The following is a 12,387-nucleotide window of genomic DNA, read 5'->3' on the forward strand; positions in this document are numbered from 1 at the left end:
GCTGTTCTTTTCAGTCCTGTGCTCATATGCACCTACACAGACCCAGCCAAACGTTCCTATCAAAAGCAATATATGAAGTACAGTATGTAGTGGTATACCACATACTGCACTTCAAAACCATATGGGATTTGTTGACAGGCTTCAGAACAATTAATTTCGATACTAATGACTCTTCAACACAGCACAGTGTCACAGAGGATAAATCCCCCTTCCAAAACTATTCACCATTTCTTAAATGGACATGGTACATAGACAGCCTTGGCCAGAGAGCTTGACACTCCCATGTCACATGTCCCTACCAGTTACTTGCCACGCTCTTAAATCACCCTACTCCTCATTTGTCAGTGTTGACACCAGCTTTATGAGATATTCCCTTCAGGTACTGGTTATTTCTGCAACTCTCCATTATTCCAGTATTAACATTTTTCTGGGCAGTTTACCCTCGTGCAGATTATAACACAAACATCTTGTGTTATAATCTGCATGAGGTGGTGATGCAGATTTACTGCTTTATTTTGAGACAGGGACCTTCAGAAACCTGGCTATTTAGGTTTCTAAACATCCTGCATTGGGTGCTGTTGCTACTTGGTTAGAGCACTACCATAAAGGGCTTTTTAGTATTTTACTCAGGAATTAAGCAAAAAGGCAAATTCCCTACCTGCTTTATGGAGAGCTGACAGGCATCATGTTAATTCCTTGTCACATATCCCGAGCCTCTCTTTAGCACAGTGCAGATGCTTTGTAACTAAATAACAGACATTTTCCAGCCAGCAAGAGGGATGGAAAATGGAGAAGCCACAGAGCCAGTGATGCTCAAGCCTGGTTACCACTTTGTGGTGCAGTGTGAAATATAGAAACAAAAAATTAAAAAGTGTTTATTCAAGGTCTTAGGCCCAATGGAGAGAGGATTATAACATGCAAATCTGTATTTTTTTCCATTTCAAACAGAGCTCTTATTAAGACAGAAGTATCCTTAAGCACTTTACTGAAATGCTACTCACAGTTCTCTATTCCTCACCCCCATGCTGAATGTGGAGAATTTATTTTCTCAGTCTTTATGCATCTGCTCCCTTCTGCCTCCTAAGATGCCTGAGAGTTTACCTGAGCCAGAAATGGCAAAGAACAAGTTGAGGAACAATCATCAGCACTTACGTGATTTTATTTAGTGGAGGAAATAATTCACCATAAATTGTCTCGGAGGTGCATTCAAGCATTGGTTTTCACAAATAAAACTGAAAAACCTCTTGACGACTGACACATATTCACATCTATTTAGAGTTACTCATTTGTTTGGTTTTTTCAAGAAGTTATGCTGAAGTACTTTTGTGAAACATTACTACACAAAACTGGAAACCTTCCTGTGCACTTGCAGACATTACTCTTCCCATTACCAGAAGTGTATTACAATGAGTCCTACTGGCACTCAAGCATCACTTGAATTGTATTATCAAAATTACTCACTAAAGTTTCGTAATGACTGAGGTGATTTACCAGCTTTCTGCTGCTATTCCACCTCACGTTTCTGGATGCTGCATTTTTTTAATATTTTAATCTCTTACACTCATGAACTGAATCTACAATGAAAATGAGTTTTAAAAAGAGAAGAAAATACAACAACAGATTAATGCCTCATACGTAAGAGAATAAGAAGATCCCATTCAGAGTAGGAAAAGCTAAAACTGGTGTCTTATGGCTAAGTCAAGATTAAAGGGAATTTAAACTCCATTATTTTCATTCACACTGCCCAAACAAATGCAGCCAGTTCAGTTTACAAACTGGTCAGTATGGATCACTAGTGTAATATACCTGAATACAGTGCAAAAGCTCACAATTGCAAAGGCACAATTACTGTATTAAGATGATTTATGAATTGCTAAGAATTGCTTTTAACACCATAAAAAAATAAATACAAAGGGAAATACAACTTGTATAGTACTGCTATTTACTTTAGATGTGTAATCAGGATGAAAATTAATCCAAACCTTGCACATTTTTCTGCTGCATTGGACTGTGTCAGATATATATGAAGAGGAAAAGTTCAAATTTATTTCCCATACATTCAATATTCCACTGCAGCTCCAATCCACTGTGCTCCTCCAGTTCCCCAGGCTTGACAGGGCCTTCTGCTGTGAACTTGTGCCGTCTTCTGTCAGCAGCCCAGCAATGCACACAGAGAAACACCTCAAAATCAGACAAGTTTTACAGAGCAGAAAACAGTTTAAGAGGAGAGAGGTGTGTTCAGACTTGATCCACAGGGAAAGCGTGTAAATTGCACAATGAGTTTTTGAGAACATCTGACTTTCACCTAAGGGGAAGAGAGTTTTTCTGCCTTGCTATGTGTGCAAATTCTGGAGCTAGGTAATAGTGGAGTTACTTCCACTTCAGTTTTTAACAGCTTTTGACAGTCTTTGAGAGCAGGAACTGAAAAGAAGTGGAAAATCCATCCAGTAAGGTTTTATAATTTTCTTGGACCAGATTTTGAAAAAATAATTCACATTTTTAATTTTTCTTTTATAAAAGGCATGAAAAATATCACTTATCACATGTAAGTAACCAGTCTTTACGTTAATAGCATTAAAAAAACCCCACTGAAAACAGAAAGTATAGTTCACACAATTGGTCCCCTGGTTATAAAGTATGCATGGCTGCAGGCAACCCTTTAAGCAAAGTCAGAGACGGTATCAAGGATAAAGTGTAAGGAGACAAACATCTAAAACACAGATGTTTTCAGGCCATCTGCTGGTGTCCTTTCATTCATTCCATGGTGAACACAAACCATCATCAAACTCTTTTTCGTTGCATATGTGACATTGTTAGAGGAACCTACAATGGCTGTCAAATTTAAATGTCAGTTCTCTTCCATGTCTGAGATCTCCTTGGCAATGCCTCAGGAAGGAGATCACTGCCACAGACAAGGGTATTTATTCAAAATAAAAGTAATTAATTCAATTCAAATGTTTGTCTTTACAGTAAGAGTTCAGAAGGAATCTAAAGAAATCACAAGTATATCTCACCATTTCTAACACTGTCAATTACACAATTAAATACAACATATGAATTTTGTAACCTCTCAGTAAAATGACCAGGTATTTAAAAAAAAAACAACAACCCAACCAACAAACCAAGGAAAAAACCACTCTAAAACACACATCAAATGCATAAACAAATTAAAAAGACAGTCAACACAGGGTCTCAACCAATGGAAGCATTTTTAAACTTTGTATATATGAAAACATCAACAGTGCCCTCAGTTACACAAGTATACTCCAGATTTAATAATTAAAAAAATATATTTAGGTCTTCCTCTTACAAGAGGACACAGAAATTTGACTCAAGTCCAAGTCCTGCCTGCATAGGATGACTTTTCGGTTAAGTTCTCCATCACAGACTTTTGGACCATGGTCACTAAACAACTCAGGGGATCCTACTGATTTTTTGGGTAATACATCATTGTCCATGTGACATATGCCACCTTTGTTTCAAATACAGAGAAAAAAATTCTCACATTATCTTCAGTGACAATGTTACAGATACATTCATCTTTTGTGCTTCTTGATAGAGCAAAAACTTCTGTTTTCCCTTAATCAATTCAACTGCCTCAGCATTTTCAGAAAAGCACTTTATCAGTAACTTCAAGAACGGCTTTGAACCCAAAAATATTTTGAACTCTTCATCTGGGTCAAGAGACAGGAGAATACGTAACAGAAGTTTGCAATCCGACTTACTTCAAAAACCCAGCATGATGGAAAGAGTTGCCTCATTTCCTCATCACCTGTGACTGACAGGTAGCGGCTCATTGCAGAATGTCCCATTTCCCGAACACAGAGCCCTGCTGAAGTGGGTGCTCGGCCCTTCCTCGGGAAGCCGCGCGTGTCCGAGCACAGCGAGCCGGCACCTGGAGCCCTCAGAGAGTCCCTGTAACACAGGAGTGTCGGGCTGAGCCTGGCTGGCAAAGGACAAGAATCAGACATGCAGATTTCCTCCCAGATGAAGTCATGTGCTGTAACGTAAATGTGCCTCCTCCCAGTCAGCTTCACAGTGACAGAAGAGGTCCTCGAAAGTTCCTCCTGTGTTTGTTAGTTACTGAAAGAAAAGAATGCTGGCAGAGCCATTTTTGTCTTCAAATGTATAGAAACAGTAAATTTTCAACCAACCCATTTCATAGCACACTATCACCATCAGCCTCTTTTTCTTCACCACTGTATTTTATTTAAAATTACTTAGTTTTCAGAGCAACCAAACCAATTAACTCTCTCTTAGAAAGAAGTATGTTACAGCTAAGCAGATTTTCAAGCAGTTGACACTTACTGGTCATTTGTATACCCCAGAATTTATTTGTATCCCATCTCTACAGAAGGATTTACTCGAAAGGCAATCTAAAAGATTTGGCTGTGGTCACAAGGAAATCAGTGGCAGTCAAGAACAGAGTAATCTAAAGAGCCCTTGATCAATTAAAAATACGAAGTTTAGACATAAAAATACAAAATTTGGAATGTTGTACTGCCACAGCTCTTTCATAAATTTAACACTTTTGATTCCAGAAAAGAAAGTTTACAAAATAAAAAGTAACACTGAGGCTTTAAGATGGCTCAGATTATTTGAGAACAGTAGGAAACTACAAACTTTAGAATAAACCCAAAGGACTTAATCTAAAAGCACCACTGTCAGAAATGTGGCATTTGGAAAAGCCATGGTTCAGTGCAAATACTGATCAGAAATGCAAAGATAAGGACTCCAACCAACAGATAGTACTGTCTTGTTAGTGCCTGCTTCTGCTACCAGCTACACTAAAAAGGAACCTTCTCGTTTTATATTATGTTTCCTCTTTAAAAGTATTCATCTAAAATATAAATTTTGGACAAAAACAGACCTAAAAGCCTGCTTACATTGCTACTTTCTGAGAAAAGCAAAACACCTAATAACTGTTTTTTCAATTAAACCTGTATCACAAAATCAAAACAGGTAAATAGTGTAGCCTTTTATTTTTTTTAACTACACACGGGATTTCAGACCACTTCTTTCATATTATGCAAATGGGAAGTTTTCCTACTGTACACATTATATAAAGTGAGAGAGGCAAACATGACTTCCCTACCTAAAAGAAGCTGCTCTTCACAGACATGGCAAGCCAGTTCACAGCCACTTCCACACAAACACAGCCATAGGTAAACACAGTAGTTTGAATTCAATTCCAGTGAGTAGCTAACATGTAAACAGAACCTTCTGAATCAAAACTAGCTTTAAAACAAACTCCAAAATCCCAAACAAAAAAACCCACAATACATGGTTTCATGTCATGCCTAAAGCTGTATCTTTGATAGATTCATCTTGCTACATAAAGAAAAAACCAGAAAAGCTGGAATGTGGTAAATGCAGAATTCTGCATGTCTGATTTCTAGTGCCAAGAATTCATTACAGCCTGAAATCATTATGAGTAATGGTAAATGGCAGTAGGAGAAATATTAAAGTTCCTTTAATATTTCACTACATTGCCATTTGGAAGGAATTAGTGTTGAAATGGTGTCCCAGAACTATGTGTACGTTAACTTCATATAAAAACTCACCACATTTACAACCATATTTCAATTTAATTATCGTACACAGGTTAACAAAAACACTGGATTTAACAAAAACAATATTCAGAATGGTACAACACGTGTTCATCTTCTCCAGGAAATAATATTACAAGTGATCATCTTAGGACAATTTAGCCACACTAGCGACAGTTCTGTTAAAATGCAACTGTGGTCTACTAAGCCACTTATTTTAGCACTACAGAGTATTTGAAGTTAAGAGTCCTACGGTCAAGGCTTAAAAGTCATTTAAGATTCAAACCTCAAAATGTCTTACAGTCAAAATGACAGTATTTTTAAAAAACCACAACAAAATAACCCCAAAACAATTAATTAAAAGGCTTCTGTATTTAGTTTTATTCTCTTCATGGCATTCTCTATTCATATAGTTGCTTGTATCATTGGTAATAGGGTCTGTATCTGGCTTGATCAGGGTGATGTGGTCCAGGAAGGGGGGCCTGAGCAGGAGGCCCTTGCATCCTTGGAGGTGGAGGCGGCCCCCTTGGAGCTGGCCATATCCCTGGACTCATTCCCCCAGGCTGTGTGAAAGGGGGACTAAGAGTTCCTTGATCTTCACTGAACTGTGGCAAAGAGTTGGGATTATAGTGATGGGGAGGGGGTGCATTTACATTTACAGGTGGGCCTCCATGCTGAGGAGGGGGAGGTCCCGGAGGAGGATGGTTCATGTAGGGTGGCATCTGGGCAATGATGTGTCCGGGCGGCGGGGTTATGGGCGGAGGGGCAGAGGTCATTGGTGGCGGAGGAGCCTGGCTGTACACCATGTGAGGGGTGCCTGCCGCCTGTGGAGGGTGCTGCAGAGGGTGGCTGATGGGCGGGGGCGGCGGCGGGGGCGGCGCATAGTGCTGCTGGGGAGGCATAATGTGATGAGGGTGTGACACCACTGGCTGACCCTGGTATTCAGGATGATGGTGAGCAGGTGCGGGTGCTGGTGGAGGCGGCTCTCGAGCACCTGAATTGGAGTCATCCTGAATGGGGACAGTTATTAAGTTGCTGTGTTTTCTCGTTGAGATGCGGAAGGTGTCCTGGCTGACTGGGCGGGGTGGCGGCGGAGCCATGGACATCTCTGCGGGAGGAGCACGGATATCCTCGTGGGGCTGGTTGTAGTGCTCGTGTGGCACATGCTGCAAAGGAGGCGGTGGCATCATGATGTGCTGCTTCGGCGGAATGTGGCTCAGATGATGTTTCTCAGGGGGCATTATGAAACGCTCGGGAATTTCAGCCGGCGGTGGGGCAATAGGAGGATGTACGGGTTCAATGGGAGGACGAGTAACAGGCTTCCCAGCTCTCATGTGACGGTGGTTGATGTGAGCTTGTAAGTCCCTCTGTGACAGGTAAGTTCTCTTGCATCCTTGAACAATGCTACACATGAAGAGAGACCCTCGTACACACTGCTCAATTCGCTGCACAGGTTCGTTACAGCTACATCAAAAGAGAATATTGATTTATTGTCATCACAGAGAGCTCAACATACATTTTTCCTTGTAACGTAATTAGCCAAATTAGAACTGACAATTTTGCCCCACTGCAGGAATGAAAGAAACTTTTCACTGATTTTGAAGTTTACCTAGTTTTAAAATCTCCAAATGTAACTATGAAAGAACATCAAAATTTCATGAGGTAGAATTTTCTAAGTAGCATCTCTCTCTCACACAAATGCATTAAGACTTAACACGGGTCATTCTCACTAAGTAAATTAAACTGCTGTTTACTCCTTTTCAAATTAGAGCAATAACAGGTTACCTACCCAAAACCAACAAAGTAAACACTGATCTCTTACAATCCCAAAATAAGGAAGAGGAACTAGAAAGGACAGAGTACTCTACTGCCTCTGCTAAATGTACAAAGTAAGAGCTATGTTGATTTCAGTATCTGAAAGAAGACACTTAAGTTACTTTCTTACATTTCCTTGAATAACAAATCTTGAAATAACTTACCCTGGACACATCTTGTCTCCCTTTTTCTCGTGTAGTATAGCACAGTCATAGCAGAAAACATGTTTGCAAGGTATCTAGAGATAAAAAATTGCTGTTAAGACATCGTGTATAAATATCTATGTCATCCTGCAGGATACAGCTCCTCCCTCCAGTGCACAGCTTATAATAATTACAGTAACTAAGTTACCTATGAGGTGAACAAGCATAGCAATGGTTAACAATTTACAGCATCTTTGCACAGAAACCTTCTAGAACAGTTTATGCTGAGTTTGAGTTTTTTGGAGTAGTACTGCTTGGGGTTAAGTGTTGCTAAAAAACACTTGCAGAAGTTTGAGTCTTGCACTAATACCAACACTGAACATTCACAGAAGCTGCATATGCGATCTGATTACACTTGTCTTGCTGGCCAGGAAGGAAAGTTTTAAAAGCATTAACTGTCAGTAAGTCAGATGCTGAAGCCTGTTACATCACACTTAGAAGTCTAAATTAATCTCAGGGATTTTTAAAGGTACATTAAAGTGAACAGTGTCTTCTAACTTCACTGCAAATCTTCAATTGAGAAAAAAAGCTTATTTTGAAACCTAAGTGGTATAAGGTCAAAACCCCAGAAGTTGAAGGTCTTTTCCTTTGTGACAGTGTTCTGTTGGGTTTTCTTTAACATTTTCAGACTTACTTGATTAAATCAGGGGGTAAAGCAAAATCAGCCAGACAGAAGGAACAAAAAAACTTGACCAGTGAAGGCCTCCAGTTCCATCCTGGTACTATTCTGCTGTTTATTCAGATGCCTGTTGAAATCAGTAACCTCTAAAAGCCTCATACAGACACAGTAAAACCTAATTTTACCTAAAGGGGAACCATGGCTGCATCTTCCACTGGTAATTTCACTCACCATGCGTCCATACATTTTGATGGGCAATCCACACTTATCACAGAAATGGACTGGTGTATCATCCTTTTCCCCCAGCAAGTTTATCTGGTAGGACAGAGAAGGGGGTGAGAAAACAAACCCCAACATCACTAAAGCTTCTCACTTCAGTTATCATCAACATACCCATTATTTCTGAATTAGTTGAAAAGGAAACAAGAACACCACAAACAGAAGAAAGCAGAGGACGTATTTTCAGTCAGGCAAAAATAACTGAGAAACTTTTAATTGACAAAGTATCTATCATGACTACCTACAGCTTGCTATGAAACACAGGTAAAGACCCATTACTTACCTTATAGTCCCAAAAGATGGGTCCAGGAAATCTCCTTTGATTGGCAAACATTTCACCTCCTTTACATTCGTATCGCTCCTCTTTGTTATAATCAAATTCTTCTGTGGAAAGGAGAAAGAGAAGAAAGACACAAGCCAACCACAACACTTTCATAATTGACACCAGCTGCTATTAAGAGCTTGGGTCATTTACACTGAAATCATCAAATAATGCCACAGCACTTCCAATCTGCTGAGCCCATTCTACAGAAGGTAGAGCCAAAATAGCAAGACAGCCTGTTTTGGAAATGGGCACTACTGAAGCCCTACAGTGCAGCAGTACTTGGAGATTTGGAACTTGTTTTGCATTTGGACAGAACCCTGGACCCTTAAGTCTCTAAGACTGAATAAAGTCTCGAACAATGCTGCAGAATAATATAATTCCCTATTACAGGGAATTTATATTAATTTACCTTCATCACCAGCTTGTGTCTTCGAAGGCATCCTGTTCATATTTCTTGGAGTTCGAGGTGCAGGTTTGGTTTTATTGGTCTGTTTTGAAATAAGCTTTATAGGGATTCTTCTACGGACATCAAGACCACCCAATGATCCTGAACTATTTGTTCCTTGCAAATCATTGTCTGTGAAAGAAAATTTTTTAAAATTATCTAATTTTTCATTTATCTAATAGTCTCTAAAGAGGCTAAATATTAACAGAAATGTTTTATGAAAAATAATTTTTAAAGCCTGCTTAAGACTCATACAACATATCAAAATTTAATCACTAGAAAATAGGTGTCTTCACATACAATTTATTCCAGAAGTCAAGTCACAAAACTGTATTGGGAACAGCCATGATTTTAGGAAATATACTTTAAAAATAAAGCTATTTAAATAACTTAGTTAGTCACTTATTTCTTCACAACAGAAACATTAATCATATAGCTCTTCTCACAGTGTGAAGAGCGCTGAAGAGTCAATTCTTTGTACAACCTTGACTACACAGAATTTCTTATGTGAAAAGATAATTTTTACAATTTATGTATATTGTTTATTAAAGTAGGAAGGAAACTAGCTTATATATAAACTCAACATCTTGGCGTATTACTTAGAAGTTATTATAAAGTATCACAAAAATATTGGTACTTAGGAATATGTAGCTGTATCCTTCCTAAACTGAAAATTATTGTTTCCAGCTACATACAGAACTCTCCTCAACCAGATTTAAATCTAAGTACCAGGGTGAACAAAGCAAGAAATAGCCTGACACATGCATCAGCAGATATAGGCTTCAAGAGATAACCCAGACCAGGTAATGCAACAAGCAACACCAATGAAGGTTCATCCTTCACCAATGAAGGGAGGTGTAACTCCCTCAGCCTCCAGCAAGTTTATCTGAAACCACCACACAGCATCTCATTCGTACAAAAATAAAGTTATGTCCTTCACAGATCTTCCCAGCTCACTTGGATTTTAACTGAAAATGCCATTCTGACAGGTGTTTCAAAGCAGGGCATGCTCAGCCTGGAAGGGGTGAGCCCCGAGCAGTTACGACACTCCAGCCCTGGAACGACTGCCAAGGCCCCAAAGGATTGCAGCACAGGAGCACCTAGACACTGAAATTAAGGCCCATTAGTGTAGTTAAGCACAATGCCTCACCAACTACTGTCCCTTAAAGTCTATAACCACCACACACAATGCAACAAGTAAAAAGAAAAACAAGAAAAAATGGGATTGCTCTCAGTTTTACAGCACCTACCACCAAAGCTAGGAAATGTGTCGGTTTCAAACTGGGACTGTGCTCTGACAGTCCTGTACCTCCAAATCTAAAGCCCTCTATTTCCTCAGATAGATCAAACTCTTCTTAGCACTGTGGTTGACAGTTTCACTCTAAAAGGCAATGTGCAAAAAGGCAAAAGCAATAAAGCTTGCTTTTACTTCTGGTCATTTGTTATTTCTTTTGGCTGTCCAGATGAACCTGCAAACACTCAACTGTGTCACCAGGCTTCCCCAGGAAGTGCTGGACCAACACATCAAAGGTAAAGCTGTCTGTTTTCCACATGTTGGGAAATTCTGTTTTCTACCAGAATACACAAAACCACAGCACCATAAACCACAAACAGTCTCTGCAGCAACTCAGTCCATTTACAAACAGGGATAACTAAAATTTAAAAAATCAAAAACTTGTGTATTATTTAGTCCGCTGAACTGCCAATAGGTGCTGTAGCTTTTCCTCCTCATAGCCTTGCAAGCCAGGAATATTTACATGAGTTAGCTGCTCAACTAACCCTAACTAGCAAGTTTATTAGTCATTCATGTTTCAAAGAAGGATAATAAATTCCAGTCTGCCTGAGCGTAACTTGCAGGATTATGTCCAGAAAAAACTACAACAAACATACCAAACTTGTTAAGACTACTTAGAGAAGCTCTAATTGAGGTGATGCAACCTACTGAAATGTCACCTTCATCAACCTAAGTTGTATTTTTGCATTTCAAGCTTTATTAAAATTCACAAATAGCGCTCAAATACTTTAAACAGATAGAGTCATAACGCAATCTTTTCTAAGGGAAAGGGAAAAAACCTCCAAAACCACCCAAACAAAAAGCCCACGTCCATTCATTTATTCACTGCACTACGCCAGCGCATTAACTAGCAAAGGATCACAGCTACGCCAGCGCGCTCACCGGTGAACGACCACATTTAAACAACGAAACCAAATTTAAGCACACGAGGAAGTTTCCTCCCGGGCTACAACTACGGAATCAGGAAACACATTACGGGCACCGATGCCGGGAAACGCCGCGGTCAAACGAGCGTCTCTCCCCCACCTCCGGGACGCCACAGGCTGCATCCGGTGCTGCCGCGCCCGGGCACCCCGGCCCGGCCGGCGCAGTCAGCGGCCGCCGCTCCGCCCGGGACGTGGCGTCCCGCCGGCAGCGGCCCCTGAGCCCGGCCGAGCGCCCTCGGGGCAGCGCCAGGCGCCGCCGAGCCGGAGGTAACACCAGGGCCGCGGCGCCTGCCCGGGGAGGGAGAAGGCCCCGCGACGCACCCGAGCCCCGCCGACGCTCCCGGGGGACGAGCCGGGCCCGCCGCCGCCGCCCCTGCGCCGCCCCGCGCCCGCTGGCCCCGCTTGGCCGCTCCCCGTCCGGCAGCGGGCGCGGGCCCGGCAGACCGGGCACAGACAGGCCCCCGGCCTCCCCCTGCTCACCATTGTGGTCCATGATGCGGCGCGGGGCGCTGTGGGAGCGGAAGGGCGCGGCCGGAAGCGGCGGGGGCGCGGGCGGGGCGCGGGCAGCGGAGCCGCGCTCGCTGAGCCCCGGCCGAGCGGCCCGGTCTGGCTCGGGCTCGGGCGCGGCGGAGTGAGGCCGCCTCGCACCGCGGAGGAAGGGGAACGGCGGCAGCGGGGCCGCTTCACCCCGCGGCGGGAGGGGAGGGGAGGGGAGGGGCGGGAAGTGGGGCCTCCTCACACCGCGGCGGGAGGGGAGTGCGGCGGCCCCGGGGTACAGAGCCGCGGCTCGTTGGGGTTGGGAGGCGTCATCCTGGTTTTGGGGGGGAAGGATGAAGTGAAAACATGAGAGAGGTCTCAGTTCAGGAGCCACGGAGGCCCCGTCCGGCCGCCTGTGCAGTGCCGCCTTCAGACACACTGGGAAGATGTGACGC

At 42.2% G+C, this 12,387-nt stretch overlaps 1 protein-coding gene across 5 annotated transcripts; it reads right to left on the reverse strand.

The window, feature by feature from the left end:
- Positions 1 to 1,141: 1,141 nt before the first annotated feature.
- On the reverse strand, positions 1,142 to 12,008 carry CBLL1 (Cbl proto-oncogene like 1). 5 transcript variants are annotated; one of them, XM_032106751.1, is made up of 6 exons: positions 11,412 to 11,584; positions 9,200 to 9,367; positions 8,749 to 8,849; positions 8,418 to 8,501; positions 7,529 to 7,602; positions 1,142 to 7,013 (listed from the first exon to the last, which is right to left on the reverse strand). In XM_032106751.1, the coding sequence occupies exons 1-6, from the start codon at positions 11,425 to 11,427 to the stop codon at positions 5,972 to 5,974; spliced, it is 1,485 nt and encodes a 494-aa protein (XP_031962642.1). In that variant the 5' UTR covers positions 11,428 to 11,584; the 3' UTR covers positions 1,142 to 5,971. The 5 variants fall into 5 exon arrangements, with proteins under 5 accessions (XP_031962642.1, XP_031962647.1, XP_031962643.1 ...); XM_032106756.1 differs by lacking the exon at positions 11,412 to 11,584 and adding an exon at positions 10,193 to 11,389; XM_032106752.1 differs by lacking the exon at positions 11,412 to 11,584 and adding an exon at positions 11,936 to 12,008 and having other exon boundaries at positions 5,569 to 7,013.
- Between the last annotated feature and the right edge of the window lie 379 nt (positions 12,009 to 12,387).

Source organism: Corvus moneduloides, chromosome 4 (genome assembly GCF_009650955.1).
Source record: "Corvus moneduloides isolate bCorMon1 chromosome 4, bCorMon1.pri, whole genome shotgun sequence".
NCBI classification, from domain to species: Eukaryota; Metazoa; Chordata; class Aves; order Passeriformes; family Corvidae; genus Corvus; species Corvus moneduloides.

What these genes read in the sequence shown, in the direction of transcription:
- CBLL1 (XM_032106751.1), bottom strand. An exon ending in TCAAAATGTATGGACGCATG is followed by an intron (nt 7,603 to 8,417) that starts GTGAGTGAAATT and finishes TTTTATCTCTAG; the next exon opens with ATACCTTGCAAACATGTTTT. An exon ending in GGAGACAAGATGTGTCCAGG is followed by an intron (nt 7,014 to 7,528) that starts GTAAGTTATTTC and finishes CTTTTGATGTAG; the next exon opens with CTGTAACGAACCTGTGCAGC.